This window comes from Aphanomyces invadans, assembly GCF_000520115.1.
Source record: "Aphanomyces invadans strain NJM9701 unplaced genomic scaffold supercont1.2, whole genome shotgun sequence".
Taxonomy (NCBI): Eukaryota; Oomycota; class Saprolegniomycetes; order Saprolegniales; family Verrucalvaceae; genus Aphanomyces; species Aphanomyces invadans.
The window spans coordinates 589832-616721 of NW_008580147.1; the positions used below are offsets into that span (position 1 = coordinate 589832).

The 26890-nt window shown below is 54.9% G+C and overlaps 13 protein-coding genes across 14 annotated transcripts; 10 read left to right on the forward strand and 3 right to left on the reverse strand.

Annotated features, from left to right (window-relative positions):
• Positions 1–142: 142 nt before the first annotated feature.
• On the forward strand, positions 143–1095 carry H310_01024 (hypothetical protein). Its single transcript, XM_008864026.1, has 3 exons — positions 143–697; positions 759–814; positions 867–1095. The coding sequence occupies exons 1-3, from the start codon at positions 192–194 to the stop codon at positions 1049–1051; spliced, it is 747 nt and encodes a 248-aa protein (XP_008862248.1). The 5' UTR covers positions 143–191; the 3' UTR covers positions 1052–1095.
• A 392-nt stretch (positions 1096–1487) lies between these two features.
• On the forward strand, positions 1488–2132 carry H310_01025 (hypothetical protein; the record flags this gene model as incomplete). The annotated part of the gene is made up of 3 exons (XM_008864027.1): positions 1488–1759; positions 1824–1882; positions 1933–2132. 3 exons carry the CDS (start codon positions 1488–1490, stop codon positions 2130–2132), a joined length of 531 nt encoding a protein of 176 aa, XP_008862249.1.
• Positions 2112–3239, reverse strand: H310_01026. Of its 2 annotated transcripts, XM_008864028.1 has the most exons (5): positions 3074–3239; positions 2787–3024; positions 2552–2726; positions 2360–2491; positions 2112–2283 (listed from the first exon to the last, which is right to left on the reverse strand). In XM_008864028.1, exons 1-5 carry the CDS (start codon positions 3219–3221, stop codon positions 2143–2145), a joined length of 834 nt encoding a protein of 277 aa, XP_008862250.1. In that variant the 5' UTR covers positions 3222–3239; the 3' UTR covers positions 2112–2142. The 2 variants fall into 2 exon arrangements, with proteins under 2 accessions (XP_008862250.1, XP_008862251.1); XM_008864029.1 differs by having other exon boundaries at positions 2112–2491.
• Positions 3240–3339: 100 nt separating this feature from the next.
• H310_01027 (hypothetical protein) lies at positions 3340–7179 on the forward strand (the record flags this gene model as incomplete). Its single annotated transcript, XM_008864030.1, has 5 exons — positions 3340–5455; positions 5513–5806; positions 5858–6387; positions 6439–6628; positions 6680–7179. Exons 1-5 carry the CDS (start codon positions 3367–3369, stop codon positions 7177–7179), a joined length of 3603 nt encoding a protein of 1200 aa, XP_008862252.1. The 5' UTR covers positions 3340–3366.
• H310_01028 (hypothetical protein) lies at positions 7177–9207 on the reverse strand. The gene is made up of 2 exons (XM_008864031.1): positions 7924–9207; positions 7177–7871 (listed from the first exon to the last, which is right to left on the reverse strand). Exons 1-2 carry the CDS (start codon positions 9181–9183, stop codon positions 7251–7253), a joined length of 1881 nt encoding a protein of 626 aa, XP_008862253.1. The 5' UTR covers positions 9184–9207; the 3' UTR covers positions 7177–7250.
• A 243-nt stretch (positions 9208–9450) lies between these two features.
• H310_01029 (hypothetical protein) lies at positions 9451–11420 on the forward strand. The gene is made up of 2 exons (XM_008864032.1): positions 9451–10716; positions 10775–11420. The coding sequence occupies exons 1-2, from the start codon at positions 9484–9486 to the stop codon at positions 11387–11389; spliced, it is 1848 nt and encodes a 615-aa protein (XP_008862254.1). The 5' UTR covers positions 9451–9483; the 3' UTR covers positions 11390–11420.
• Positions 11421–11859: 439 nt separating this feature from the next.
• On the forward strand, positions 11860–12779 carry H310_01030 (thiamine pyrophosphokinase; the record flags this gene model as incomplete). The annotated part of the gene is made up of 2 exons (XM_008864033.1): positions 11860–12556; positions 12616–12779. 2 exons carry the CDS (start codon positions 11860–11862, stop codon positions 12777–12779), a joined length of 861 nt encoding a protein of 286 aa, XP_008862255.1.
• A 265-nt stretch (positions 12780–13044) lies between these two features.
• Positions 13045–14620, forward strand: H310_01031 (hypothetical protein). The gene is made up of 4 exons (XM_008864034.1): positions 13045–13333; positions 13384–13578; positions 13628–13941; positions 13995–14620. Exons 1-4 carry the CDS (start codon positions 13067–13069, stop codon positions 14494–14496), a joined length of 1278 nt encoding a protein of 425 aa, XP_008862256.1. The 5' UTR covers positions 13045–13066; the 3' UTR covers positions 14497–14620.
• A 294-nt stretch (positions 14621–14914) lies between these two features.
• Positions 14915–15870, forward strand: H310_01032 (hypothetical protein; the record flags this gene model as incomplete). The annotated part of the gene is made up of 2 exons (XM_008864035.1): positions 14915–15322; positions 15375–15870. One exon carries the CDS (start codon positions 14915–14917, stop codon positions 15317–15319), a length of 405 nt encoding a protein of 134 aa, XP_008862257.1. The 3' UTR covers positions 15320–15322; positions 15375–15870.
• Positions 15871–15940: 70 nt separating this feature from the next.
• H310_01033 (hypothetical protein) lies at positions 15941–19584 on the forward strand (the record flags this gene model as incomplete). Its single annotated transcript, XM_008864036.1, has 14 exons — positions 15941–16094; positions 16141–16198; positions 16248–16787; positions 16833–16940; positions 16989–17254; positions 17305–17339; positions 17418–17642; positions 17690–18077; positions 18123–18216; positions 18269–18665; positions 18722–18886; positions 18958–19046; positions 19094–19325; positions 19384–19584. The coding sequence occupies 14 exons, from the start codon at positions 15941–15943 to the stop codon at positions 19582–19584; spliced, it is 2952 nt and encodes a 983-aa protein (XP_008862258.1).
• A 251-nt stretch (positions 19585–19835) lies between these two features.
• On the forward strand, positions 19836–20897 carry H310_01034 (hypothetical protein; the record flags this gene model as incomplete). The annotated part of the gene is made up of 1 exon (XM_008864037.1): positions 19836–20897. One exon carries the CDS (start codon positions 19836–19838, stop codon positions 20895–20897), a length of 1062 nt encoding a protein of 353 aa, XP_008862259.1.
• A 1500-nt stretch (positions 20898–22397) lies between these two features.
• H310_01035 (hypothetical protein) lies at positions 22398–23348 on the reverse strand. Its single transcript, XM_008864038.1, has one exon. It carries the CDS (start codon positions 23049–23051, stop codon positions 22695–22697), a length of 357 nt encoding a protein of 118 aa, XP_008862260.1. The 5' UTR covers positions 23052–23348; the 3' UTR covers positions 22398–22694.
• A 436-nt stretch (positions 23349–23784) lies between these two features.
• H310_01036 (hypothetical protein) lies at positions 23785–26725 on the forward strand (the record flags this gene model as incomplete). Its single annotated transcript, XM_008864039.1, has 2 exons — positions 23785–24599; positions 24667–26725. 2 exons carry the CDS (start codon positions 23785–23787, stop codon positions 26723–26725), a joined length of 2874 nt encoding a protein of 957 aa, XP_008862261.1.
• Between the last annotated feature and the right edge of the window lie 165 nt (positions 26726–26890).

Consider the following 26890-nt stretch of genomic DNA (forward strand, 5'->3'; position numbering starts at 1 on the left):
TCTCGAGAAAAACGCAAGCAACGCTCGAGCGCACTGCTGCGCCGTAGAGTGATCTTTTAGTACTACTATATATACCTTTGTGCTACTAACTGTACATACCTCACATTGACTCAAAGCAGCCAATGAGAATATCCCATCGTGGTGCATGCAGTGGGACCCATCATGAATGGTCGGTCGGTGGAACTGGTGGAATGCCACCGCCGTTAGCTTCCGCTGATCTCCGCGTCCATGGGAAAAGTCAGGCAAGAAGTGCCCGATTCCCGACGTCGTGGGTACCTGCCATTGGCCTCGCTACCATGCTGGCTACAATTTCCTGTGCATGCTTGTTGCACTTTGACTGTCCAGCAAACCTTCCCGTGTTGTCCCATGCCGCCGAGTACTCCCCAGAGTACTATATCTTTGCAATTGGCATGAACTGCACAGCGTATTGCATGTACATTTCCACGCAACGCTTTTCGAACGTCCTTTGCCGACGTTTGACGAAATTCAGAGGGGTTTTGCCACGTCTGTATCGTGGCGTGGCCATTGTGACCACAATGGCGTTGGTCGTCCTATCCATCTGCGACTCCATTCGATTCCCAGACGCCCATGTCGTGTCAACTATCGTGTTCTTCGTGTTCGCTTGGGTGAAGATTGCTTTAGCCCACATTGGCCGCCACAATCTCGAGCCTTTCCACGGAGCTCAGTCGCCAAATGTGTAAGAAATTGCTGCATTGTGCACTGCAATTCTTGGCCACTCACACATCTATGCGCCATAGAGATGCTATCATTGGAAGCTGGCTCATTGGGGTTGGGCTTGCGTCGTCTTTCACATGTAAGTGCTAGGTTCGCTGGGCAATTGTTGCTCATCGCCCAACCGATTTTAGTCGGCTGTGTGTACTTGGCCCGTCGCCACTTTGCCACCAAATCGTTTGCGTTTGGAATTGCCTTCGAATCCTCAAGTGAACTGGTCGCAATCCTGTGCCAGCTCTTGTACATGGGCACGCTTCCCGTCGATTCCGTAGTCGACGCCTCGTCCATCAAGGCCACATCGAAGGCCCATCGCAACTAACATAACATATTCCCTGCATGGCAGACACTGCCATGTATTACTCCTCTCGCTACTATTTATAACTCGAGGCCGCTTCATGCACATGCAAGCTCGGCCTTGTCCGGTCGAGTCCCGACCACTCTCCTTGCTTGATGATGAACTTCACCACATCGCCGTGCACGTCGACACCTCGTCCGACACCTCGTCCTGCTCATCTAGTGGTGACTCCGACGAGAATTCCAACTGCAGCGGCGACGAGAGCGACTGCGACTCGCATAGAAATCCGTCAGATTCGCTTGGCTTTGTTCCCATCCTCCTCGCAGGCATGGTTGGTGTGACGTGCGTAGGTACCGTCGCGTGGGGCTGCGTTCACCCACGCATCGATTGCCGCCTATTCTGGCCGACTTTGGCCGAAGCAGCGAGGTTTCGTCCCCAGCAATCCCTCTTCGCAGTCGGGATGCTGCTCAGTTCGCTGCTGTGGGCCACAACACTTTTGCTTTTTCACTGGCATTCTCGACTTGTGTCGGCGCATCGCCATCGCGTGTTGATCAGTGGCATTCTCCTTTGTGGTCTTGTGTCTGCCATGTCGATCCTTGCGTTGGGCTTCATGGACACACGACTTCACCTTGCTGGCCACAACAATGCAGCAGTGCTCTTCTTCACATCCAGTTGGACTACCGTCGGTCTGATCTGTCTGCTTCGGCGCCGTCTTTCGAAACCTCCTCCAAGGTAGTGGAACTACAAATCGAGCCCCTTCTAAAGCCTTCGAGACGACTGTTCTGCCCTCATGTAGTTCGATCAATGTGATTGCCGAAGGTGCTGCAGCCATTGGGTTGGTGTCTTGTGCGTTTCGTAAGGAATTTCCCCAGACTGGTGGTTGATAGACTGACAAGCTGCACTAGGTGGCGTCGCAGCACTGTGTACAAGCGAAGTTTTCCCCAATCTCTTGAGCCTATCTCCTTCGCATGTGGCTTTGGCCGAGTACGCGATCGTGGCAGCATTGGCGACGTTTGCTGCGACACTGAGCCACGAGGTGGCAGTTCTCACGCCTCTCGTGGAAGCGAAGTACTTTTCAATTCTCCAACGGGGCAAAGGAAAGTAACGTGTTGCATTCATTGTGCTTGTTCATTCAAGTAATCGACAAAATGGTTGCCGATTTGGTGGACTGCAGGAGGATGTCGATGTGAGATCTTGATGAATTGGCGGCGATGGCGACGGAGCTCCGATGCCGACATGTGATGACCGATGCACACGTATTGGACAAGCTGGTCAAGGAGAACGAACAAGGAAAATTCAACCAAACGAGATAGATAGGGTTGAAAAGGATATCTTCGTAGTGGCGTGTGGAACCTGGCAGGCATCGACGAGGTCAAACTCCCGCTGTCGAGCGATCAAGTCGTCCACGATAGCACTGGTGATAGCGTCAAGCTCTTGCAAAAACGACGTTTCGATCACAGGCTTCTACAATGGCAATGTTGTGGGAAAAGGAAGCGAGATGGTGAGTGTGTCATGTCAAAGTACCGCCTGCGTGGCCAAGCCAGCTTTGATGGTTTTGCCGTACAAAATGACTTGTTCAATGTGCTGCACAACGGGCTGCACGGTTGTATCGTCCAAACCTGGCGCGATTCGAATCAGCGGAGCGTCCCACCGGTTCTTCTCCAACGGCATTTCAAACCGAGTCGAGATGGCTTCGACCCTACTCATCAATTCAGTCTAAATGCAGTAACTCGTCAACAGAATCATCAATGGGACATACATGTCTTGAGGAAACTTGTCGCCGTCGCGGTCGCAGTTGCGCTGCTGTGACATCGCCACTGGCGTATCCACGTACACGACGCAGTGTGTCGTCGAGTTTTCCTTGGCCAAGCAGAACAGTTCATACCGACAGCCTTTGATGTAATTGAGCGAATCCAAAATAACTACGCACGATGAGCTTAAAAAGTGATTCACTCGGCTCTTCAGAACTCCTCGTGTCAGTTTCTCGGCTCGCGAATCTACGAAATGAGTCAGGTTCAGTTTGGTCGCTCGCGGTGTTTCACACACCAGCATAGGACAGACGCCGTTCAAGATGCTCGCTCTCTTCATTGACGAGGATAACATCTTTCCCAAGAGCGACGAAGTGGTCGCGCAGACGCGTCGCAAGCCAAGTCTTCCCCGCGCCGGGGATGCCGCACACAGTGACAAGCGGCATTGGCGTGGTGCAATGCAAACGCCGTTATTCGATTGGTGGAGAGAATGTCCGGATAATCCTCGAACTTGTCGGATAACGGTGACGTTTGGGCCACTCTGGAGAAAATCTTGGATCCTCGGCACCGAACAGTTAGAGACGCGCGGGCATGTTCATCTTCCTGAGCAAGAAGATAGCGATTCCGAATGGCGCTCAGTTATGCTGCTCGTCGTGGAACCCAGAGCAAGGTTGGATTGCATGTGGGGGGCAGAACGGGTTGCTGAAAGTACTGAAGCTCGAATCGGCGCCGACGAAAGACGGGAAAGGCCCTCGTGGGATTGCGGCGCAGAGCAACTTAACCATGAATCAGTCACTCGACGGCCATGCTGGGTCGGTCGTGTGCGCCACATGGAACGCCAACTACAAGAAACTCACGACATCCGACGAAAACGGACTTATCATCGTGTGGATGATGCATCGCGGTATGTGGTACGAAGAAATGATCAACAACCGCAACAAAAGCGTCGTCAAAGACATGAAGTGGAGCAGCGACGGGCAGAAAATTTGCATCGCGTACGAAGATGGCGCGGTGATCGTCGGTTCCGTGGACGGGAATCGGTTGTGGGGAAAGGAGATGAAGGTCGAATTGTGTTTTGTTGAGTGGTCTCCCGACGGCAAACATCTCGTGTTCGTCACCAAGGATGGCGACGTGAGCATCCACGACGGATCTGGCAATAAACTGAGCAACATGACGCTATACGCTGTCGACGAGAAAGACAAAAAGTACAAGATTATTGGGCTGCACTGGTATGATGGGTGTGAGGGGCATGTGAGCGATGACGCACCGACACTCGCGATTGCATTTGCCGATGGCAAGGTCCAGATCACCCGAGGACGATACGACGACAGCGCAGTCCTGATTGACACGGGGGTCGAGCTGTCGCAAGTTAAGTGGAACTGCGATGGCACTGTGCTGGCGCTTGCGGGGACGCAGACAAGCCGAGGATCGTCCGGAGAAAGCCGAGAGTTCAACATTGTTCAGTTCTACGATCCGTTTGGCCGGTACCTTCGATCGCTCAAAGTACCGGGTAGCAAGATCGAAGCGCTAGCGTGGGAAGGCACGGGACTGCGCATCTGCCTCGCCGTCGACTCGCACATTTACTTTGCCAACATCCGACCGGACTATAAGTGGGGGTACTACAGCTCCACGCTCGTCTACTCGTACAACCGACCCGACCAAGTTGAGAATTGCGTTGTATTCTGGGACACACGGTCCGACGAGCGCTACATCAAGTACGTCAAGTCGCTGGTCGCGATCAAGGCCGCGGGGGACAATGCCGTCCTCGTGTCCAGGATCATCAACGACCAGCACCAGCAATTGAGTGATGACGACGCGCCGCCTCTGCCAGCCAAACAGTTCTCCCTTGTGCTGTGCGACACGATTGGGAGCCCCGTGGAATCGAAGCTGATCGATTTTGAGGTGCTTTTCTTGACCATGACCCCTCGCCACATTATCGCCGCTTCGACCGACGCTATCTACGTGTGGCAGTATCGAACGACCGTGTCAAAACTGTCGAGCGACAACGGCAGCACCAGTAGCACCCTTCCTACCACGCGGGGCGGTCGCGAACGAATCTTCTACGTGGATGAATCGCAAGGCAACGATGTCGAGTCGTTTCGGTACGTGGAGCGGCAACTGGACGACCCGATTTGCGCGATTTGTGCCTCCGAGTCGTGGCTAGTGGTGGGGCGTGCCAGCGGTATGGTCCACTGCTTTACTCTTCCGCACATTTCCCTCGAGATGAAGTACATCGTCCCATGTCGACCGCAAATTCTCTCGTTGAACTCCAACTCGTCGCAGATGGCAATTGTCGACATCAATGGCGTTCTGACTATCATGGAGCTTGGACCATCCACGGGCAACCAGAACCCCGTCGACGCCAAGATGTTGGCGTTTGAGAAGAAGGACGTGTGGGATGTCATGTGGGCTGACGACAACCCAGAGCTGTTTGTCATGATGGAGAAGGCGCGCATGTACGTATATCGAGGGCTGGAGCCCGAGGAGCCTGTGCTTTCGTCGGGGTACTTGTGCTCATATAAGGACCTACAAGTGAAAGCTGCCCTCTTGGACGATATCCTTGCCAGCCCGGAACAAACTGACAAGAGTTTGGTCCTCGACTACGAGACGCGTTCCCTTCGCGATGCCCGCGAGCTGCTGGAAAATGTTAGCCTCGCCGATGCATGCGACTACATCCAGGGTCCGTTCACTGCACAAATGTTCGTGGGCTACCGTTAGCTCCAACTGACCTTCGTAGATCACTCGCACCCCCGTTTGTGGCGATTGCTGGCTGATGCAGCGCTCGAGCAATTGGATTTTCCGATGGCCGAGCGCGGGTTTGTCAAGTGCGGCGACTACAACGGCATTCAATACGTCAAGCGCCTCCAGGTCCTCAACGACCGTGTCAAGCAAAAAGCCGAAGTCGCGGCGTACTTTCAACGGTTTGACGACGCTGAAGCACTGTACCGAAAAATTGACCGAAAGGACCTCGCGATCGAACTGCGCAAGCGACTCGGCGACTGGTTCCGCGTCGTCCAGCTTGTTCAATCGGGTTCGTACTGCGCTGTTCTCTACAAGTAGGATTTTACTGGATGCCGTGCAGGCGGAGGCGACGACATCTTGCTCAATCATGCGTGGAACATGATCGGCGAATACTATGCCGACCGACACAAGTGGGAAAAGGCGATCAAGTACTACGCGCAAGCCAACAACGTCCCGGCGCTCGTGCAGTGCTACTACACGTTGGGCGATTTCACAACGCTGGACACACTCGTAAACGATCTGCCCGAGGGGTCGCCACTACTAGAGGAAATGGCTCGCAAGTTTACGCGAGCAGGTCTGTGCAACAGCGCTGTGAATGCATATTTGAAAATGGGCGACATCAAGTCCGCTATCGACAGCTGCGTCGTCTTGAACGAGTGGGAGCGTGCCGTGACCTTGGCGGAAACCCACCACTTTCCCCAAATCGAGAGCGTTCTGGCCAAGTATGGCACGCACTGGATGCGAAATGGCAAAACGGCGCAAGCCATCGAGCTCTTTCGCCGGGCCAACAAGAGCATGGACGCTGCCAAACTCCTTGGAAAACTCGCCAAGGACGTGAGCAAGAACCCGCTTCGAGCGAAAAAGCTGCAGGTACCATTCTCTGTCACAACGGTAGGACGCGTCATCGTCGACTCTTGGCAGGTCTTGGCGGCGTTGGAAGTGGAGCGATTCCGTCGCAAAATGCTGGACACATCCATGATGACAACAAAGGCAGGCAGCACGGTCGGCGGCGCCACCACGGCGGCCCAAGTAACCGCACAGACGCTAGAGAGTTTAGTGGCTCATGATGCAGCGACAAGTGAGAGTCGATCGCTGGACAATGCTTGGCGAGGTAAATTTCAATTGTACACTTGACCGAGAGCACGAATAACTTTGAGATCAGGTGCTGAAGCGTATCACTTGTGTCTGTTGGCCCATCGCCAGCTCTATCGCGGACAGCCCGAACGCGCGCTGCGCACGAGCTTAAAACTGGCCAGCTATGATGACATTGTGGACGAGCGTGAAGTGTACTCGCTCATCGGGGTGGCTGCGTACTACACCAAACACTTTGAGCAGTGCAGTCGCGCATGCAACCACCTGGAAACGGTGCTCGTGGAAAAGGACAAGGCCGCGTTGGATGCGCTGACCCTCCAAATCTTTTCAACGACGCGGCCGTTCGACCCGCCGAGTCGCCCATACGACTGCCCAAGCTGCAAGCACCCTGTCAAGGAGTGGGCGACCAAGTGCGACAGCTGCGGCCGCGCGTTCCAAACTTGCATGATGAGCGGGGCCACAATCTTGGACCACCGCACGTACATGTGCAAAACATGTCGCCATTCGTGCATCGAGCACGAAATCCGCGACGTCGCCAACTGCCCCCTTTGCCACACTCCGCTGAAATAGCACTCGCAACGACGGGATTTATTAACTGTATAAAGTTTGTTCACTTTGATATGGGCTGGGAAAGCAGCGATTTAGTTGTCCTTCTCCTCCATCTCCTGGGTCTTTACGACGTGCAACGCCGCGCGATACCCGCCGTAGCATGCGAGCGCGAGCCCCACGACGATCACTGCCCACTCTGTATACGATATCACGCCGCCGTCGACGCGGTTTGACGCTTCTTCATCCGCTGTGTTGACGGCTTGATGGCGAATGCTTCGGCTGGGCAAATTCATGGATGCGGGGTCTAAAGGAATGTAACAAGTGTTGCCTTCGTAACCAGCATCGCAATGGCATCGGCCGTTGATGCAGTTGCCACGGTGGCTGCACTGTGCTCGATTCACACATAGCACGGACGGATCCCACTTGGCAGTGTCATGGTTGATGTCGGTCGTGGCATCGTCGACCCCGAATGACATCAAGTATGCGTAGAATGCATGGTCCGCCGCCGACAACCCGCCGTCGATGAATTCTGCGTATTCGCCTTTTGTGGTCGGGAACGCCAAGTGGAAGCGGCTTCGTCTCGAATACTCGGTCGCTGACGCATACAACGCGGTGGCCACGGGCGGGGCAAACCACCCAGGACATCGCCAGCACGTCATGTCCCATACGCGCATGCGATCGTCGCATTTCGTGGCACAGTGCGCAGGACTGGCCTGCACAAATATCATCATGACGTCATCGTTGTGGGGAAGTAGATGGACTTGCCTGAACGACAAGTTGTTCGGGGGTCTTGTCCCGCGGGGCTTGAACGCCCAAGAGTCGCACCATGTCGTTGGCCAGACTCGCGAAGAAGCCTTCAGTGGACCCAGAGCCAAACTCGTGCGGCTCGAGCGAAGGGTGCGCGTTGACGCCGACGACCCATGGCTTTCCAGTGTCTTCGATTTCCATATCAAATCGAAACAAATGGAAAAAGTTTTGTGGCGGTAGATTCGCTTGTCGAGCTTGCTTGATCCAGTGACTTCGACACGACGCAATAATTTTCACAACATTGCCGTGCATGTCTTTCTGAAACTTGGCGACATCGACACCGGCGTGGTCAAGTTGTTGGAGGAGCACCTTGAGGTGGCTCGTGCCTTCCGATTGCGACGACGGCAGCTCCTTGTAATGGTCTCGAAGATCGTCAACCTCCCATGGAGGCAGCCAGTCGGCGGCTCTGTCGGATACTTGGAACGATGCACGGGGGGATGACGTCTCGAGCACCGTGGGGTACTTCAGCCGACTGATGCGCAATAGAACGTTGTGGAAAATGTAAATGCGAAGAGGGTCCAGGGACGTCACGACCACGAACACCCCAACGTGTGCTTTGTGACCAGAAAACAACATGGGCTCGACGACGTGGACGACGCGGAGCTGCTGGTCTTGCTGAGCCTCGAGCTGCCTTAGATCGATGAGAATGTTAAAACTTTTCGATGGAGCTTGGTCTGTGGGTGTCTTGGTGACAAGCCACCGGCGCTTGTAGTATGCATCAACCTTCAGGCGGTCGCTAAAGCGAGCGATGGTCCGCATGGCATCAAACGCCTTGACAAAGGCATCTTTGTGTCGCGGAAGGTAGAATTCGGGGGGCATAAAGCCGAAGTCATACGGGCCGTGGTGTTTCTGGAGCAACATGTACCGGGCATTCCACTGGGTAGCTGTTGTCAATATATCATGCCCAGGCAACTGGTTCACTTTGTGTCGCGGACTCAGTTTTCCGAGTTGAGCAAACTGAAGCGGGGATAATGACCAAACCAAGTCGAAATCATCGGCGTGTGCCGCAACTGCATCCCACGAAAATGTGTCAATACCTTCGACTTGCAGCGGAGACAGGGCCGAGCGAGCAAATGCGGCGACGAGCAACTTCACGGACGAAGTATTTTCTTGGGGAATCACGTATACCCCCTTTGATCGAAGGCTCTTCGACTCATCTCCCATGACGCCAAGCGCTAACCACACCGCGCCATAGACTACCACCACAGCACAAGTCATGTCGGTCGGCCACTTGCCTTTCTTGGATCTTCAAAAATCCGGATGTTTTAACCGGATATATCGCAAATGTCATGGACAAAAGCAAACTCGCGATCGAGTCGGCTGCTCCATGAGTCGTGGTGCCGCTTCAATCCGGCCAGGAGCACCAGCTCATTCAAACATCGCCTTCACTGTTACACTTGTTCTGACGGGCGAGAAACTTGGAATATCGAAGCACCTGAAAGGTCAAACGTTCGGTTTTTGATGTAATCCCTTCCAGTCTGCACTGTGGATCTTGCGTGAACGACGCACTCATTGACCATGCACGTTCATGGATCTATGTGGTGGCTGGCAGTTGCGGCATTGTCGTGGTGTGTCCAGGCGAGTCGTACGTCCAAGGTGTTCCTATTGCCTGAAGAGGCACGCGACCACTTGGAGCCGCTCCTTACGGCAATGCACGACCTTGGTGTGACAGAGTTCGACGCGCCGAATGCAAATTCATGGGATGCCGCAGAGTACACTGGCGAATTTGACGTGGTTTGGAGCTACGAGTTTCCCGAGCTTGACAAGCTCGGGCCACTCTCCCCCCACATCAAAGTGAACCACTTGCCGGGAAACTACGCTCTGGTCACAAAAGGTTACGTGTACTCGAACCAAGTTCGCCTGCAGCACTTGCACGGCAACGAACACTTCGACTTCATCCCACGGCAGTTCCGGCTCCCCGACGAGCGGGATGACTTCGTGGCATCCTTCCAAGCTACCCAGCGCGGTGGCAATGACACGGCATTTCTCCACGCGGACGACCCGTCGTATGGCCAACGATGGCTCATCAAGAACCAAAACCACCGCGGCGTGCATTTCTTCAGCGGACTCGATCACTTGGACAAGTACATGTCGACCAACGACATGGTAGCCCAATGCATTGAGCCGATGCTCGTGTCCGGCCACAAATTTGATATTGGTCTGTACGTCGCGGTCTCGTCAATCGACCCTCTTCGGGTATACATCTACCACAATGCCCTCTTGCGTATGTGCAAGCTCAAGTACCCCAAGAACCTGGACGATACAGCGGACCTTGAATCGTACGTCGTGGACGACTACTTGCCGCCTTGGGAGATGCCCGACCTCCGCGACTTCTACAAGACGATGCCAACAGCGGAAAATGAAGGAACGAGCCATTTTCATGTCCTCAAGCAGTACCTTGACTCGATCGGCATCGACTCGAGTGAGTTTGAGCACGAAATCTACGGCGCCGTGGTCAAGCTCATCGCCGGCAATCGCGGCCACTTTCAACGGATGGAAGCGCAATTTCGCCGCGAACAGGGCCAACACGACGGCCGAGGCAATTTCTTTGAAATGTACCGGTTTGACTTTCTCGTGGACGACAAAGGCAAACCGTGGCTCATGGAGGTGAACCAGTCGCCGAATTTGGCCCCCAAGTACTTTGAATCGGGCACTGACGCCAAAATGAAAGCGACCCTCGTCCACGACCTTCTAGTGCTGGTGGGGGTGCAGTCTCCCCATGAAGCGTCCCAGCCGAATACGATCTTTCAGGTGCGGCTCTCGAGTGCGTGCATTGGCGTGTGAAGTGTCAGTCACCGAGTTGGAGTAGGTGCACGACAAGTACTGCACCCCCAAATGCCAAGACACAACGCATGTCATCGACATGTCGTGCTGGCGCTGCCCTGGCTGGTTCACTCCACAGGAAGCGACCATTCTCCACCAGTCGGCCACGGAATTTCTCCGGCGTGGGGGCTACCAGCTCGTGTTTCCGTCGGCGGACAATGAGTACGCTCGTTTTTTGGACGGTGGCCCTACACCACACGATCACGCATTTGCAAGATACGTGCAGTCATACGCGAAAGAAAAGGCACATGCTGACGACGAACCGGGTATCGTGTGCACGGGGCGAAATCAATGCAGCATGCACGGTGACTGTGTGAATGGGCGTTGCGTGTGCGACGATGGTTATGAAGGCTTGGCGTGCACAGATTTCCAAGATATAGACTTAATGAAGTCACTGGAGCGAGTCAAGTTTGCAAACGAGCTCAAGCAACTGCACTCTATGAACCTGCGTGTTGTTGGCGCCGCATCCCGCCCGCAAGCTCAAGAGTCGTCCGAGTCAGCGCTCCTAATTTTAGTGCTTGGCAATGCTGTCGGACTGGCCGTCGTCTACTTTTTGGCCAAGTGTGTGTACAAGAAGAAAGCTCTTGCAAAGGAACATTAACAATGAATACACAAGATGTCCACACACATGCCATGAAAGACCCAAAGTAAATGCGCTGGGTCAAGACGTGTGAATCATGTCTATCATGTTGAAAATGCAGCTCGAAGTGCTGCTTAGGGTGCGGATATAAACTAGCGCTTCGCCTTGCATTGCTAGTACAAGTACCCCCGAATGCTGGACCAACTCGAGTTTGGCACACCCGCCGAATGTACGATTCTGGTGAATTGGCTGTTGTGTAAGTGCCAAGTTACTTGAGAACAAACTCCATAGAGAGATATCCAACAAGTCTCTGAGCGAGTCGATGGCATGTCAGTGCTGCTGTTGCACACACAGAGCTCGCTGCGAGCGTCGTTGCCTCGCGCCGAGTTGAGCTCTCCACAAGGGGCATTTCAAATTGGTGAAAGAATTCCAAACTGTAATCCGGATATAAATCATCCGGATACTACTGGATTGACCAGCTCAACAGCTCGATGCCGGCGCGCCCTCGAACGTGCGTCCCGCTACCTGCCGGGCTGTTGAAACTGCATGACAATTCGTTCTTGACTACCGCATATGGCGGCGACAAGAATCCATTGGCGTTGATCGTCATCAACGGCATAGGGCTTATCTCGTGTTTCGACCACTTGTGGGAGAAAGCACGGTTCACATTGTGTGCCGACGGCGGCGCCAACAAACTCTACGACTACATCAAGAGAGACAGTGTTGCATCAGCGAAGAACTTCGTCCCTCAGTACATCAAGGGAGACTTGGACTCCATTCGTCCAGAAGTTGCGTCGTACTTTCAGCTCCACGGCGCACAAGTGATCCAGGACCCGGACCAAGAATCAAACGATTTGGACAAGTGCTTGACGTTGCTGCAGGCCCTCCAAGGGGACCTTGCCTCGAACGACCAAGGAGAACCCATTAAATTGAACGTTCTTGTTGTCGGTGCGATGGGGGGACGCTTCGACCAAGAAATGCAGAACGTGAACGCGCTCTTTCAATGGCAACGATTCCGTCCACAAAGATTCGCCAAATCTAATCCTTTGTTTATGGCTAGGTCGTCCATCTTCCATCGCATGACATTAGTTTCAGACAGCACTTCTGCAGTGCTTTTAGCCCCAGGAAAGCACTGCATTCGCCCGAATTTTGACGTGGAAGGCCGCAAGTGTGGTTTGATCCCGATCGGTAACGGACTGTTTATCTTGTGCTGTTCAAGTTGCGATTATATAAATCGATGGGGGTAGGCGGGTCATGCGAACGACTGACAACACACGGCCTCAAGTGGAACCTGACAAACCACAGCACTGTCTTTGGTGGCCTCGTCAGCACATCGAACCATGTCTTGGATCACGAGGTGCATGTTGAGACGTCCGACCCGCTCATTTGGACCACCGAACTCGTCTCATAAGCGACTGTGCTGGCGTTCAAAGCCATGCCCCCCTCCAGTTGCTGGTGAAGCGCTGGTGTCAAGTTTTCGTAGTAGAATAAAAATCTCCAAGAAAAATGACGCCAATTCTACGACAATTGTTCGTTTTTTCCCAATAATTCGTATATTATAGGAAAATTCACGAATAATGCATATCATTTCGCGAAAACGAACAAATCTGGCCAAATATCACGATATTGTTATCCGGAAAACATAAAATATCGCAAGGGCGAGATTGTTGCACAATCCTCGTCGAAAGTAAAACACCGATGGGAACCTGGATGCTCAAGTTCGTCACTGGGATCGCGGGGCTGTTTGCGACGGCCAATGCACATGACCATGGAGGAATGAATGCCAACGCACCACTGAATGACGAGTCTACGCACTGCCCCATCTGCAATATGGACGTGGTAAAGGACTGGTATCTTCAAATGGCGCACGGACAGCGGATCTATTCGTGCAGCATGTCGGACGGGTCGCAGTTCAAGATGGGAGCCCGAGGGTTTTCCCATGCATCCCTGGTTGGCGCCACTATGGTAACGAGAACGTTGTGCAGGATGTTGCCGTTGCTCATCCTGTCCATTAGAAAGACATTTCGTCCAATCTGTCCTGCGGCGACACTTGCCCAGACTGTGCCGCTGGAACCGTAATCGACCCTATTTCCGGCGATGTTGTGCCCACCGTGAACTTCAAATATCTTTGCTTGAACCGAGGGCAAAAGCTGTACTTTTCCTCCGACACGACGAAAGAGCAGTTTGTTCAAGGCATGGCGACCAAGCCGGTAGGTTCTCCCACGTCTCGACGTATGCAATTGAACACGTCCCGGGCAGTATTTTGCGGTGGAGAAAGCAATATGCGGTGGCCAACCATGTGCCGACAGCTTCCAACTGCCGGTTCCGATCCAGGATGAACCAACGCCGCAAGCGCCACCGTTTTGCACGGGGTCATCCGTAATGTTTTCTGGTTTCCAGACCACCGTGGACGGCACCTGCATCAAGCTCTTCTTCCAGTCGTGGGTACTGGACACCCCGCTTAAGTACTGTTTGGGGGTTTTCGCGGTGTTTGTCCTGCCTTTGGTCAACGAGCGTCTTATCGTGTTCCGAGAAGATCTCCGCATGCACTACATCAAGACCAAGTTGCCCAGGTCTCCGTCCTTTCAGTATTCATGATCCATATTCACACGATTCTTCCACGTAGTCGGTACCAAGGCGGGTGGACGAAGCACACCCGCAAGCTCGCGTTGACGGGACTCTACATGATCCAGATGACGTTGGCCTACCTTGCAATGCTCGTCGTGATGGTGTACGATTCGGTGCTGTTCCTCGCGCTCATCGCTGGTTTTGGCTTTGCGTTTGCCATCTTCAAGAGCGAGCGCAGCCTGGGCCTGAAGTCAACGGCCATGATGCGAGCGACTTGGCGCTTTGACGAGTCGGACTTCTTGACCGTGCTCAGCGTCGAAGGCATGATGTGCATGCAAAACTGCGGCAGCACCGTGCAGTCGGCTCTGGAAAAAGTGCCTGGCGTCAAGCAAGTGTATGTGGGATTTAGCGAAAAGTGCGCATATGTGTCGGGGTCAGCTCCGACCGTCGCCCTCGTGGATGCTGTCGAGGCTGTTGGGTTTGAAGCGCGCGTGTTGCGCCGACCACGTGCCGAGTCGGATGGAGCCCCTGCTTATGGGAGTAACTCGCATTTGGCATGAAGTTAACAGCTTCGATACGATATCTTGCTTCGAAGGACTAGCCCACACGTTTGTTGCCCTGTTCACCGGTGGCAGGCGATCATGTCACGAGAAGGATTGTTTACATCACTTGGCACGGATGGCCACAACTTTTGTCTGGCACGCCAATTGCCCATGGCATTGGCTGTGCTGAACGTGTGATGCGCAAACACAAAGAGGCGACATCACGCTCCATGGTAACATGCTCCTTGCTCACTTTTCTGTCCAACCACGAAGCTATCGATCGCGATCGCAGACCTGCGGCGGCGAGTGGGGTGGCACGGGTGACGTTGTGGAAGCTGAAAACATCCACATGAAGGTGTAGTCGAGTATTTCGCTGGAGAAGATGGCACAATGTCAGACGGGGCAGCGGTCAGGATGATGCCGACCAACGGTCGACATGGTGTCTCGTATTTACGTGCGTCAACGCAGTTTCGCACCACGTCTGTTCGTTCAAGCGTTGTGCGGTGGCCTAGTTGGTCCTGTCGCGCGGCGCCTCCACGTCGACTGCAGGACGATTCCGCGTTGTGCGCGACCAGCTTGCCAAGGGCATCCCCGTGAATGTGTCGAACATGCGACCGGTAGACTCTGGGGCGCCATGGTGGACCCACGCCGCCATGACGTTCGTCCACTCCCATGTCCCCATGACCCACGCTGCTTCGTTTACAACTCCGTCGTCGACGGGATTGTTGAGGTCCAACATTTGTTGAGAAATATGTATCTTGCCCATCTTCCACACGCTGGCGAGCCTCCTCAACTCAGGCGACCAACTTCAGCGAGTCGACGCGGCGCTCAGAGCCATTGATGGGTACGCTACGATTCGAGTACGTTCGCCAACTGACGTCTCCACTCGCCGCAAGGTTGAGGTGAATGGCTTGCTGCGTGGACCCATGTTTGGTGATGTGTGATGGGGTGAAGCTGTCCCAAGCCATCCGCCTCGTGTGGGTATCAAGGGTACATGGAAGCAAGTCTGATTGAGTCTTAAGTGGCGACGATGTGGCGCACAAAGTGGGACTTGACCTCGACGATGATCCTGATGGGTCTTCACAGGCTTGGCCACTCGTATCCACTGCAAGTGGCGCAGGTGTGACCGCCAGCGTAACTGGTGCCGTGCGAGACAAGAGATTTTGCATGGCGTGTAAAGAACGTAGCGGAAGTGCCGGCGCCGTGCAGCGGTCCTCCACATTGCCAGCCTTCCGCCACATGCATGCATGTAGCCGTTCGCATGGCAGGACGAAGGAAAACGGGATGGCCTGCATATTTGTCGATTGATTTGAACCACGCACTGAAACATTCGATATTCGAAGGACCACACTTGGTCGCCCTCCTTCCGTTGAATGTGTTTACAACCATTCGGCACAACCGCTTCATCGTGCCGTTGGCCGCAAGCTGTTTGTAGTTGGCGCACAGCACCACAAGACGAGCGATGTGGCGGCACCTGCTTCTCCCCCTCGTCGCAGTCGTCGGTGGCGACTTGCACTATGGGTTTAGCCAATGCGTTAACAACCAGCGAACCCTCTACTTCTATGCTCCGACCCGTCAATCGTGTGAATCGAATTCGTCGCTTGTGGCGCTGCCTCGTACGACCTACTCGTGTCCACCAGTGTTGCTGACGTTGGGGCGTAGCTGTGAAAGATCTGTCTTGCGCTGTGCCTTGTCCACGTGGGACGTTCCTTGGGGCAGAGTATGTTGATCGGACTCCTTCGCGGCACTTGTTGACGAGTTGTGGCTAGCTTTTCCGGCCCCACGCCCGTGTCAGGATGTGAGAAGTGCCCACCAGGAACGTATTCCCTCGGCGGGGGCATGTTGTACTCTGGTATGACAAACGCGTGGTCCCGGGCGCTTCCTCCTGCGTTCGACACCGAATGCGCGTCGCGTGATGCGAACACTGGGGCATGGGTCAACAACTGCATGCCATGGACGTCGGACGTGGATGGTGGCTACGTCATGTCTGGGAACAATTCGAACATCGCGTCCACGTACAACGCGGACCGGTTGTACGCGATCTTGCGGCTCACAGCCACGTTTGTCCGCCCCGGCAACGTCACGTTTCAATTCAAAGTCGACGCGGAGGCCCCGTATGACGGCCTCACGTTCATGGTGGACGGCATTGTCGAGATGAAGATGGTGTCGACCACGAATGGATGGGCAGATGCCACGTTCGGCGTGTCAACGGGGTCGCACGTGTTGGTGTGGAAGTACTCAAAGAACAGTGGTGGGGACTGGGGTTTGGACCTCGCCGCGCTTCGAGTCGTTGAGATCACAGGAACGAGGTAGGACATACCCCCATACCTCATTCGACTCCATTTCTGTCGTAGCTTTGCCGACACGTTCTGCTTGCCTTGCGGCGGTGACATGACCCGAGGGAGTCGCCGCCAGTGCCTTCTCTGCGACGCAAATCAGTACGCTGGGCTCGACGCGAACCGGTACCCTTTCCCCACAATGGACCTGTGAAGACTGACTTGCCCGTCCAGGGCGTTTGCTTGCTTTCCATGCCCTGCCAATTCATTTTCCCCTTCAGGCTCCCTCAGCATCGACTCGTGCGTGCCGAGTCGCCCGTGCGACGTCACAGACATCGCGGTGTACTACACGCCATGTGCAAACAACAAGCGCAACGTGTCACGGCTATGGGCCAAGCCGATGACGTGCAACGTGAGCTTGCCGTCGTCGACACCGTTGCCAGTGAACGAGGTCAACGTGGAATGTGGAGACTGCACCGACGGCTACTACCCCGACTCGAGTACGCATGGCCCGCCATTTTCGTTTGGTTGATCTCGTGGTTGTGGTCAGATGGCGTGTGCCAAACGTGTGGGTATGGCGAAGTCGTCGACATTTACGGCAATTACTCGGTCTCAATGAATTCGACATCGTCCGAGAACGCAACAAACACTGTGGACATCAAGGGACCGTCCAACGTCATTTCGCTCTGCTCCAAATGCCCCAAAGGAACGGTCAGCGTCCGGTCGCAGCTCTATGGCATCATCACACGACGGGGGTGGAGCTTGTGGCCTTCGATCGTGAACAACTTTACGGCCATACGAAGCGGGTGGAAGCTGACTGAGCAAGGCGTGACACGAGAATCGGCGCAGATCCTTCAATGGCTTCCCGTGGCCCCACTCCTCTTCAACGTAATTCTTTTTGTGCCTGAAATGTGCTACTTCATATGGAACGACAGACCACCCACATAACCCGTGGGGTCCTCGAGATCAACTACACCCTGTCCGGCATCCCGACCGTGGCCGCCGACAAGGCATGGCTGGAACTGTACGTGAATGAGGTCCGAGTCCCGATCGCGAATCCATCCAGCAACGGCACGTTCTTCCATCAGTCCGTTCTGAGCCCTCGCATCGACGGCAACTCGACCCTGGCGGTGTTACTTGTGTGGCGCACGTCTAGCGTGGTCGCCGACACGGCCGCGAACGTACTCATTCGGTCCGTGAAAGTCACGGGCACAACGGATGGGGGCACGAGTGGATGTGGCAACTGCCCAACGGGGTACCAACCCACGCCAAACCAAACGACGTGCTCCATGTGCCCCGCAGGCACGGCCGCCGCCAGGCTGAGTAAGTGCATGCTGGTGGAGTGTTTCATTCCTTAGCTGGACCCAGGTACCGGCGGCATCGGATGCACAGAGTGCCCGACTGATACGTTTTCCTTTGCCGGCGCGGGCATTTGCACGCCATGTGGCACCAACACGTACAGGTCAAGAAGATGACGTTCTCCACAAATGTGCGCTGATTCTAAACCTACACAGTGTGCCAGGATCTACAATTTGCAGCGCCAAGCAGCTCCTCATGGACAACGAAGCGGGACTCATGTACAACTTGACGGCTCTGCAGGCGTTGGTCGATCCACTGGTGGACCTCGACGTGGCTTCCGGGTTCCTTCCTGTGTCGCCATTTGCCTCGACGTCACCAATTGTGCTGAACGCGACGCTGGCAACCATGCTCGGAGTCTTCCGCCCCATCGTGCCCAAGGTCCCCCCGCAATACGTCGTAGCGTCGTCGTCCCTCGTCAACACTGGGGCCGTCGTGGTGGGATCCCCACAGAGTTATGTTGTTGGCTTGGCCATGTCGAACGCGCGAGATGCTGGCAGCAGCTTTCTCTACAACGCCGACCGGTTTGGTCTCGTGCAGTGCACTGTCCCGCCGGTGTGTTCGAGAGCCCATAATCCTTGACGTCACTTGTCGTCGACTGGCTTGCGTAGCAATTCAACCTGTTCAATGTCGGCGGCAAGCTCGACATTGTGCCCATGGCTGGTGGACGGGGCATTCGAGCCACGTATGCTCTCGGCTCGCTCTGTAGTACACTTGGTGATGCCAACAACTATGGCTACGCCAGCACAACAGTCGAGTTCGTTTGCGACCCTAGTGTTGGTGCGTCCAGTCCTTATGAACGTGCTGCATCCGACGTCGGACTTCGATTTTAGTCACTCCGTCTCAGCCCGTCCTCGTGCCATCGACTGAGTGCAAGTACAAACTCTCATGGACCACGGCCGCTGCGTGCCCGTTGTGCGACATCCCTCTCTTCACGTACGTCGGGTGAAATCGTCCAGGCCATTCTACTTATCGGTTCGTAGCCCGACCAAGTCGGCGTGCTCGTTGATGGGGAACCAGACCGTCACGTATGCGCCGTCCGTGCCATGCGTTGGCGGTCGGCAGCCTCCTACTCTCGTCAGCGTGCAAACTTGTGCCAGTATTACGCTGGACACGGAAACGGCTGGCATTGCGGCCGGCATCGTGGTCTTAATCCTCGTGCTCATCGTCGGTCTTGTCGCGGGCCTCGTCATTGTGTATCGAAAGTACAAAGCGGTACAACGGGACTGACACCCATTGCATTCCCTCTATCTTACGTGGGTTGGATCGGTAGACGTTGGTCGAGTTTATGTACTTGAAAGGCCAAGTGACCAACCACGAACTCCTCGAGACTGGCAGCACGAGATCCGCGGATGGCGCGTACGAGTTCAACCCAAACGCACACACGTTGTCGCCGGAAGCTTCCGTGGCCTCGGCGGACGCCGACGAAGAGGAAGAAGTGAACATCAAGCCAAAGGCAAATGTAGTCATGTAGTCCCCCCTTGCAACTAATCGTGCAAAAACCTCTCGGGTCCGATGACTTGTCGAGATCAGATCGACGTAGTTTCATCGTGGAAACCGCCACTTGGACCAGGCGTTGGCCAACATCCCACCGTTGACCGCCATGATGGATGAGGCGACGGAGGAAGGCGCAAGTCGGGCATTTCTTCTGACGGCGCGCGCGAAGCGCTCATGGAATTCAGTTATCCTGTCCTGCCTCTCACAGCGGCCCCCAACGACAGCACCATGAGCGACGAACTGAACCGGTTTTGGGACAATTCATTGAAGCCATATCGCAACGTTCGGGGCCCGTTTGATGAAAGCCCCCAGGTCCCGTTCCTGGCAAACCTCTCGACAGACACCAAAGCGACCGTGTCGAGCTACAAACATGCATTCGACATGGAGTCCCTGTTGTCGACGCAGTTTTCAAAGGAATCGTTGGAGCCCATGGCATTCCACCCGCACAATATGCACCACGTCCTCAACCATTTCCCCGAACTCAATCCCATGGACGGATCGTTCCTTCGCAGCGCCTTTGAAAACATAGACGTTCTTCCCAACACGCTGACCCCGCAAAACCTGCCCTCACAACACCACTATTCGCCCCCCACGGCCCTCTCTACCATGACGGGTGCTGCGTTGTTGGGGCAGACATCCCCACAGTTGAAAGGCCACAATAGCCCCGACGTTCCCCAAGGATTGACCGGTAAGCAAGGGATTTGTCAAGTCCCCGATTGCGGTCGGCGCGTCCGGTCCAAGGGATTCTGCAAAGCTCACGGCGGCGGGCGCAAATGTACCCTCCAAGGGTGCAACAAATCTGCTCAAAACGGAGAGTTCTGCATTGGGCACGGAGGCGGGAAGCAGTGCACGCACCCTGGGTGCCCAAAAGCCGCACAGTCCCATGGATTATGCAAGGCCCACGGTGGCGGTGCTCGGTGCAAGCACCCGGATTGCATGAAGAGCAGTCAGGGCGGAGGGTACTGCCGAGCACACGGCGGGGGAAAGCGATGCCAAGCCGAGAACTGCACGAAAGGAGCCCAACGGGGCAACTTTTGCGCAACCCACGGCGGGTTTCGCAACTGCCAAATCGACGGCTGCGTGCGCACAGACAGGGGCGGTGGGTACTGCGAAGTCCACCGTCGCGACAAACTGTGCACCGTCAATGGTTGCAAGAAGCTGTCGAAAAACAACGGCTTGTGCACTGTGCACTTGCGTCGGTCCGATAAGGACACGAAAAAGCAAGTCAAGGGCCTCACGACGGCAGTCCCTGGGGATTATTCATTGCCGGGGGGGATGCTTGTAATTTAAAACCATCTTGCATTGCATTTCCTCCGCACCTTGGTCATGTCAAGCTAAACCAACTAGACGACCATTGAAGTCCCATCTCGACGGCAACGTTGTACTCTTTTGTGCAGAGGAAGATGCCCTTGCGGCCATGGCCATGTGCTCCACCTGGCTGGACGCTTTCGTCGCTCGCGAGGACAACGTCGTCTGCGCTGCTGACTGCGCCGGTCCACGGTTCGATGCCTTTTGACACCTGTCTTCTTGGACAGCGCATAGAATGTCACCTTGGCGAAGTTGACCAAAAGAACGAATGGGAAAGAACTTGGAATATTCCCCGTGAGCATTGACGTGGGCGCCTTCACGAAGCCATCGATGAATCTGGCTACGGCCAAGCTATGCGCCAAAGACGTTGGCAAGCCATGGTCAACACGGATGCTACCTCAAGCTTGTAGCAAGCTTTTGCGTTGAGGTCGTCCCATGAGTGCGCGTACAATCGAGTCATGCTGGCACGGTCGTCATTTGCATAGACAGATAGCAGTATGCTCTTTGGTCCCCGTGACGTTTCTGTCGCAGCGTCAGTTGGCTGAGCCCACGTTCTTTGCTTGACACTCAAAGGAGTTTGGTGGTATTTGACCAAGTACTGAGGAGTCCTTGGAGGTGAAGGCAGTAGCTCCAGAGGTGGGTGTTGTCTCTAAATTGCAGTCCATTATCTCCTGGCAACCAAATCGACGCCCACCGTTGCAACTGTTTTCAATCGAGCGTTGACGCATTTGTCCAGCCTGGTTTGTTCTTCCTACGACAACTCGTTGGGATGGCGCTAAAGTCATTCCCATCAACTCACGTGACGGTACAAGCGTGCAACGCGATGCCGGTCGGCATGTACTTGTAGCCTGGTCCGTTCAAAGCAGTCCCACATTGCTCGACGCTCATGCCACCTGCGACTGGCCGCTTGACGGCTTCTTTTCTTTCTTGACTTTGTTTCAGCAGGACGTAGAGACTGTGGCGCGGTCACCATCGAGCTCGAGTTGCTTGTTGTACTGGTTGTGCTCGCGGTGTCCGCTGATTCATCGCCTGCATCTCCTTCTGCGTTGTCTTTGTCGTTCTGCATGTCCTTCCTGAGGAGTTGCCCAAGTAGCATCTCAACCTCTTGCAGTTCGTCAAGTGCGCTAACTTGCGGCTGTTTTGACTCAGCGTTAAGTGCAGCACCAATTGCGTCGAGGCACTCGTGAGCTAGCTCGTGGACTTGTGCAAATGTAACGTCGTCGTCGTTTTCCTCCAGTGGCGTTGGCAGGACGGAATAATCGTCTTCGGCATCGAGCAGTGCTTCTTCGACAGAGAGAATACTGGCCTCTACGTCCGCGAGAAGTGCCAACAAGCTCGTCGACGCCATGCGCCTCGTGCGAATGCCTCGACCCCCACACGAAACGGTTCATGTCAAACCGGATACATTTTTGTGTTATCCGGATATCCGTTACGTTTCTCGAGAACGTGGAGCGCGGCGATCGCGGCCCGTGGGTTTCAACCATCATTTGCGCTTTTCCACTCAACCCCTCAGCTAGCAACGATGCCGTGCACGTGTGTGGGACTACTGAGCCTCATCATGTCGGCGGTGGCCGTCGTGTTCTCCGGAACCGCAGCAGGGCTTCCTCTGTGGTCCATGCTGGGTATGTCACCAAAGGGCGACTTCGCCGCTGCGAGTTTCACCGCCGGCGTGTGGGGGTACTGTACGGACATTTCGTACTCGAGCACAGGCACATCGACGTCGACGTCGCTGCAAACAATGGGCCCACTCTCCGGTACCCATGGCCAATGCTACTTGTACTATACCACCAACTCGAAGGTCCGCGTGAATCTAAACAACGACCCGAACAACACGGTGGTGCTCCCGAACCAAGGCATCTGCGCCACGTTCAACCAAGACAATGGAAGCAGTGCCGCACGCTTGTTTTCAACGGTCGAAGGCATCAGCCAAGCCACGTTGGATGAATTTCTGGCCAAAACGTGCGGCTCCCAAGGCAAGATCACGCTGGCGTTCTCGATGATGAGCCCAGTGTTCGGCGTCGTAGGATCATTCATGATCGCGTTGGGTGTGTGCTGCTCCAAAAATCGGTCGTGCTTAGTGTCGTTTGCGCTCTTTATGACGTTGCTTGCGGGAGTGTGGTCCCTCGTTGTGTGCATCGTGTGGAGCCAGCAACAGCCCAGCAGCACCGGCCTGAAATTTGGTCTGTCGTACTACCTGGAAATCGCTGCGTTGGTGTCGTACGCGACTGCCGTGTTCTTTGTGGGCGTGCACATGACCCAAGGCACGTCGCACGAAAAGGCCAAAGCGTCCAAGGGCGGCTCGGCGAAGCTACAGGAAGCGCTGGAGAAGCACAAGAAGATCGCTGCCGGTGGCAAACAGCCCACTCGCTTGGTATAAATATCGTGGCCGCAACCACCAGTCGACCAATTTATTCACATCAGTTCATTCTCATACCCCTCATCGCATTGACACAATGAAACAGATCGACATGTTCCGTTCAACTACGAACTTCGAAAGCTCAACGAGACTTCCAAATGTGGGAAAGATAAAGTTGACGCTCAGGGGTTGCGACGCGGGACTGAATTGAAGCGCAACGGGCTTCTTGTTGAGGAGAGGCGGCCTGGTGACATGGGCCAGCTCGTGTTGCAGTTTCAATAGCGTGTTTGAACCACGACATGATAAACAAGTCGTGGCGGACCAACTGGAGCTCAACTTCGATTTTAAATTCGACCTGCATAAACGAAAGATACGATGACACTCGGTCTAAGTATACTTCAAGGAAGAGGGCGGTCAGATGTATGTCTTTTGGCAGGTTGTGCCCTTGAATGACTGCAGCACCGAGATTTGAAATCACCACTGCCGTCGCCGTCACCTTCGCGCGCCGCCGCGATGTTCCTGTCGTCGGTGGTTGGGCTTTTGTTGGAAGCCCTCGTCTTCTGTCTCTATGGAATTGCACCCTTTGTTGCGAATCGTGCAAGCATCTTCGAGCGCGACTGGACAAATGCACTGGATTTCAGGCAAAGCATTGCATGTGTCATCTGGCTGGCTGGGCTCCGTGCCCTCCTCTTTGCCTACGTCATTTGCGTGACCAAGAGTTCATTGTACAAGACAACGCGGTGCTTTGTCTTTTTGATCGTATGCAGCCAACTTTGCGTCCTCACGGTGCTGAGTTTGATTGTGTACATCTTCCAGAATGACACAGATGCGTTCTCGATGTATCGGTCCGACGCGTGGATGAAAGGGTACTGGTGGAGTGTCATGTTGGCGTCCATGGTGGCAACTACCTTCCAAGCGCTTTGTGTCATTTGCCGCAACCGCGAGCGCGAAATCCCTGGTAACAACGAGGAAGAGCACATCGAGCAACTGCTTCAAGAGAAAAAAGGCATCTATGGACCCGACGCCAACTCCATCGCCATTGACGATGCGCTCTTTTCCACCAAGAAGATGAAGCTTGAGCGGTGGCGTGACAAGTGGGAGAAGCTTGTGTCTTCGTTTCGTAGCACGACCGACCCGACCTTCAATGCCGTGTTGCGGATTTACGCGCACAAGGACGACGCCGCCATGCGTCTGGAGCACTTGTACGACGCTGACCCAAAAGAATTCGAGTTTTACATCCCGCAGCTTTGCAGCTTCTTGCTCCTTGGCGCTTTCCAACAAAGTTCCGAGGGCAAGCTCAGCTTGATCTTGCTCCGCGTTTGCAAAGAGTAAGTCCACAAGTCGTTTCTTGCTAGGTTGTCTAAGGGGCGCTCACGCGTTTGGGACGTGTTGCAGGTCGCATGTGTTTGCCCAAAAGATGCGATGGTACTTGGAGTCGTACTGCGTTGGGAGCCCGGCGTACTCGTCCGAGGAAAGCCGGATGCGGGTGCAGATGCTGATCGATGAGATTTCGGTCCGCGGACTTGACCCTTCCAAGAAGCTGTTGACGCATCAAGCGATGGGCGAAAAATCGTCGATTGTAGTGCCCGACATTCTCGCGGCGCCCGAATCGGAAATCCTCCTCAAGGAGTCCGAATCGTCGTCTCACTATCAAACGTTTCAACCGATCCACGAAATCGGGGCCGTGAACCCGTTTACGTGGAACCACAGGTTCGTGTCGGAGCTGGTCGAGCTGTCGTCGGCTCTGCGCGTGATTCCCCGTGACGAACGCAACATGCACCTGCGCCAGGTGCTCACAGACATCCACACGACGTTTCTCCCGAGTTTGTCGCTTTTTGTTCCCGTGGGGAATCCATTCCACCGTATCAAGAAGATTCACGTGAACGAGTGCTTTACATTCTCGACGAGGGAACGCGTGCCGTACTTGCTGTGTCTCGAGGTCGTCGACTTCTTCACTTACGAAAAGAAACCGATGGATCGCTTTGCGCAGCTCAAGAACAGGTTCCGGCTGTCCATGGCGGGTAAGGCCGACTCGAGCAAACCGTCGACACCGATCGTTCGCCCTGGCGACTTGGAAGTCGGTACCACGCCAGTTCGACACTTGAACGATCCGGACAACTTGGGCTTTTGGAGCGAGCCCAAAGCCCAAGAGACAACGCTTCTCGATGGACTCCTGGGATCGCTCAAGCCGAAAGCACTCACGCCGTTGAGTGGCCTGTCGCAATCGTCGCGTGGACTGAGCTCGAAGGAAGAGTCGTTGTTGCATGGAGCCCACCAAGCTCAACACCCTGTGTCACCTCCTCTAGTTGGCGCGTCCAGTTATGATTATCCCTATCCTGCCCATCTGTCCCCGAAGAGCCTGCGCCCCCTGCCGATCCACATCCCGCCGCACGACCACGAGCATGTCGTGTCCCCCACTGCGTTGGACGGGACATTCTCGCCGTCCGATGCCCGTCTCCGTCGCGCGGACAGTACCGATGAATTTCTTGCGTCATCACGCTTTGTCGATGACGCTGATACGAACGGAGGATATCTCCACCATGCTGCCACGCCTGCCTCGAGCTCAGACTTGCCGTGCGTGATCTTCAAAGAACGATGGGCCGACAAGGAAGACCGTTTGCGTGCGTCGAGTCCGTGGGGCCACCTCCCGTCGTGGCGTCTCTTGCCTGTCATCGTCAAGAGCAATGACGATCTGCGGCAAGAGCAATTTGCGTCGCAGTTGATTCGCCAATTCGCCAATGTGTTTTCTGACGCCAAGTTGCCTGTGTTTTTACGCCCGTACGACGTCCTGGCGACGTCCCCGATAGCTGGACTTGTCGAAGCTATTGCGGATACGATATCTCTCGACTCGCTCAAGAAGAACGACCCAGAGTTCGTGTCGCTGCAAGACTTTTACTCGCGCCGGTTCGGGGACCCGTCCTCGTCGACGGGGCTGGCAGCGCAGAAGGCGTTTGTCGAGTCCATGGCAGCGTATTCAATTGTGTGCTACTTGCTTCAGATCAAGGACCGACATAACGGCAACATTCTCGTCGATGCAGACGGCCACGTGATCCACATTGATTTTGGCTTCATGTTGAGCAACTCGCCGGGCAACGCTGCGTTCGAATCGGCACCGTTCAAGCTCACGACGGACTTTGTCGACGTCATGGGTGGTCCGCGGTCGGCTGCGTTCCGTCGGTTCCGTTCGCTCTGTGTCCGATCGTTCCTGGTTGCCCGCAAGTACCGCTACCGCATCACGCTGTTGGTGGAAATGATGGTAGCCGGCAACGAAGACCTGCCGTGCTTCCAAGGAGATCCACGCGGGACGGTCGACCGGCTGGCCGACCGCTTCCGACCCGATTTGTCGGTGCACGAGTGCGAAGACTTTGTCCACCAACTTATCGACGCGTCCCTCGACAACTGGCGAACACGGTGGTACGACAAGTACCAGCGCTGGTTCGTCGGCGTGTTTTAGAAATTTGTAGATGCTTCCCCTGTCGCAGGACTGTCTTGTAGCTCCAACCCATTCTAATACAACACACTTCAGCACGGATCGACGGCGTCGTGCAATTTTGGCGTGCATGGGTGTAACCGAGTGAAACCGTTCTAGAGTCGCGCAAGAGAAGATTGTGCCAAGGTT

Coding starts and splice junctions, on each gene's coding strand:
- H310_01031 (XM_008864034.1), top strand. CDS start 13,067: ATGGGAACCTGGATGCTCAAGTTCGTCACTGGGATCGCGGGGCTGTTT. Junction 13,334..13,383: donor CCCTGGTTGGCGCCACTATG/GTAACGAGAACG, acceptor CCTGTCCATTAG/AAAGACATTTCGTCCAATCT. Junction 13,579..13,627: donor AAGGCATGGCGACCAAGCCG/GTAGGTTCTCCC, acceptor CGTCCCGGGCAG/TATTTTGCGGTGGAGAAAGC.
- H310_01028 (XM_008864031.1), bottom strand. CDS start 9,183: ATGACTTGTGCTGTGGTGGTAGTCTATGGCGCGGTGTGGTTAGCGCTT. Junction 7,872..7,923: donor CCGAACAACTTGTCGTTCAG/GCAAGTCCATCT, acceptor ATATTTGTGCAG/GCCAGTCCTGCGCACTGTGC.
- H310_01029 (XM_008864032.1), top strand. CDS start 9,484: ATGCACGTTCATGGATCTATGTGGTGGCTGGCAGTTGCGGCATTGTCG. Junction 10,717..10,774: donor AGCCGAATACGATCTTTCAG/GTGCGGCTCTCG, acceptor GAGTTGGAGTAG/GTGCACGACAAGTACTGCAC.
- H310_01035 (XM_008864038.1), bottom strand. CDS start 23,051: ATGCACACAACGAGGGACCACACTCCCGCAAGCAACGTCATAAAGAGC.
- H310_01024 (XM_008864026.1), top strand. CDS start 192: ATGCCACCGCCGTTAGCTTCCGCTGATCTCCGCGTCCATGGGAAAAGT. Junction 698..758: donor GGAGCTCAGTCGCCAAATGT/GTAAGAAATTGC, acceptor TATGCGCCATAG/AGATGCTATCATTGGAAGCT. Junction 815..866: donor GCTTGCGTCGTCTTTCACAT/GTAAGTGCTAGG, acceptor AACCGATTTTAG/TCGGCTGTGTGTACTTGGCC.
- H310_01026 (XM_008864028.1), bottom strand. CDS start 3,221: ATGCCGCTTGTCACTGTGTGCGGCATCCCCGGCGCGGGGAAGACTTGG. Junction 2,492..2,551: donor CTGGCTTGGCCACGCAGGCG/GTACTTTGACAT, acceptor TTGCCATTGTAG/AAGCCTGTGATCGAAACGTC. Junction 2,284..2,359: donor TTCCACACGCCACTACGAAG/ATATCCTTTTCA, acceptor CTTGTCCAATAC/GTGTGCATCGGTCATCACAT.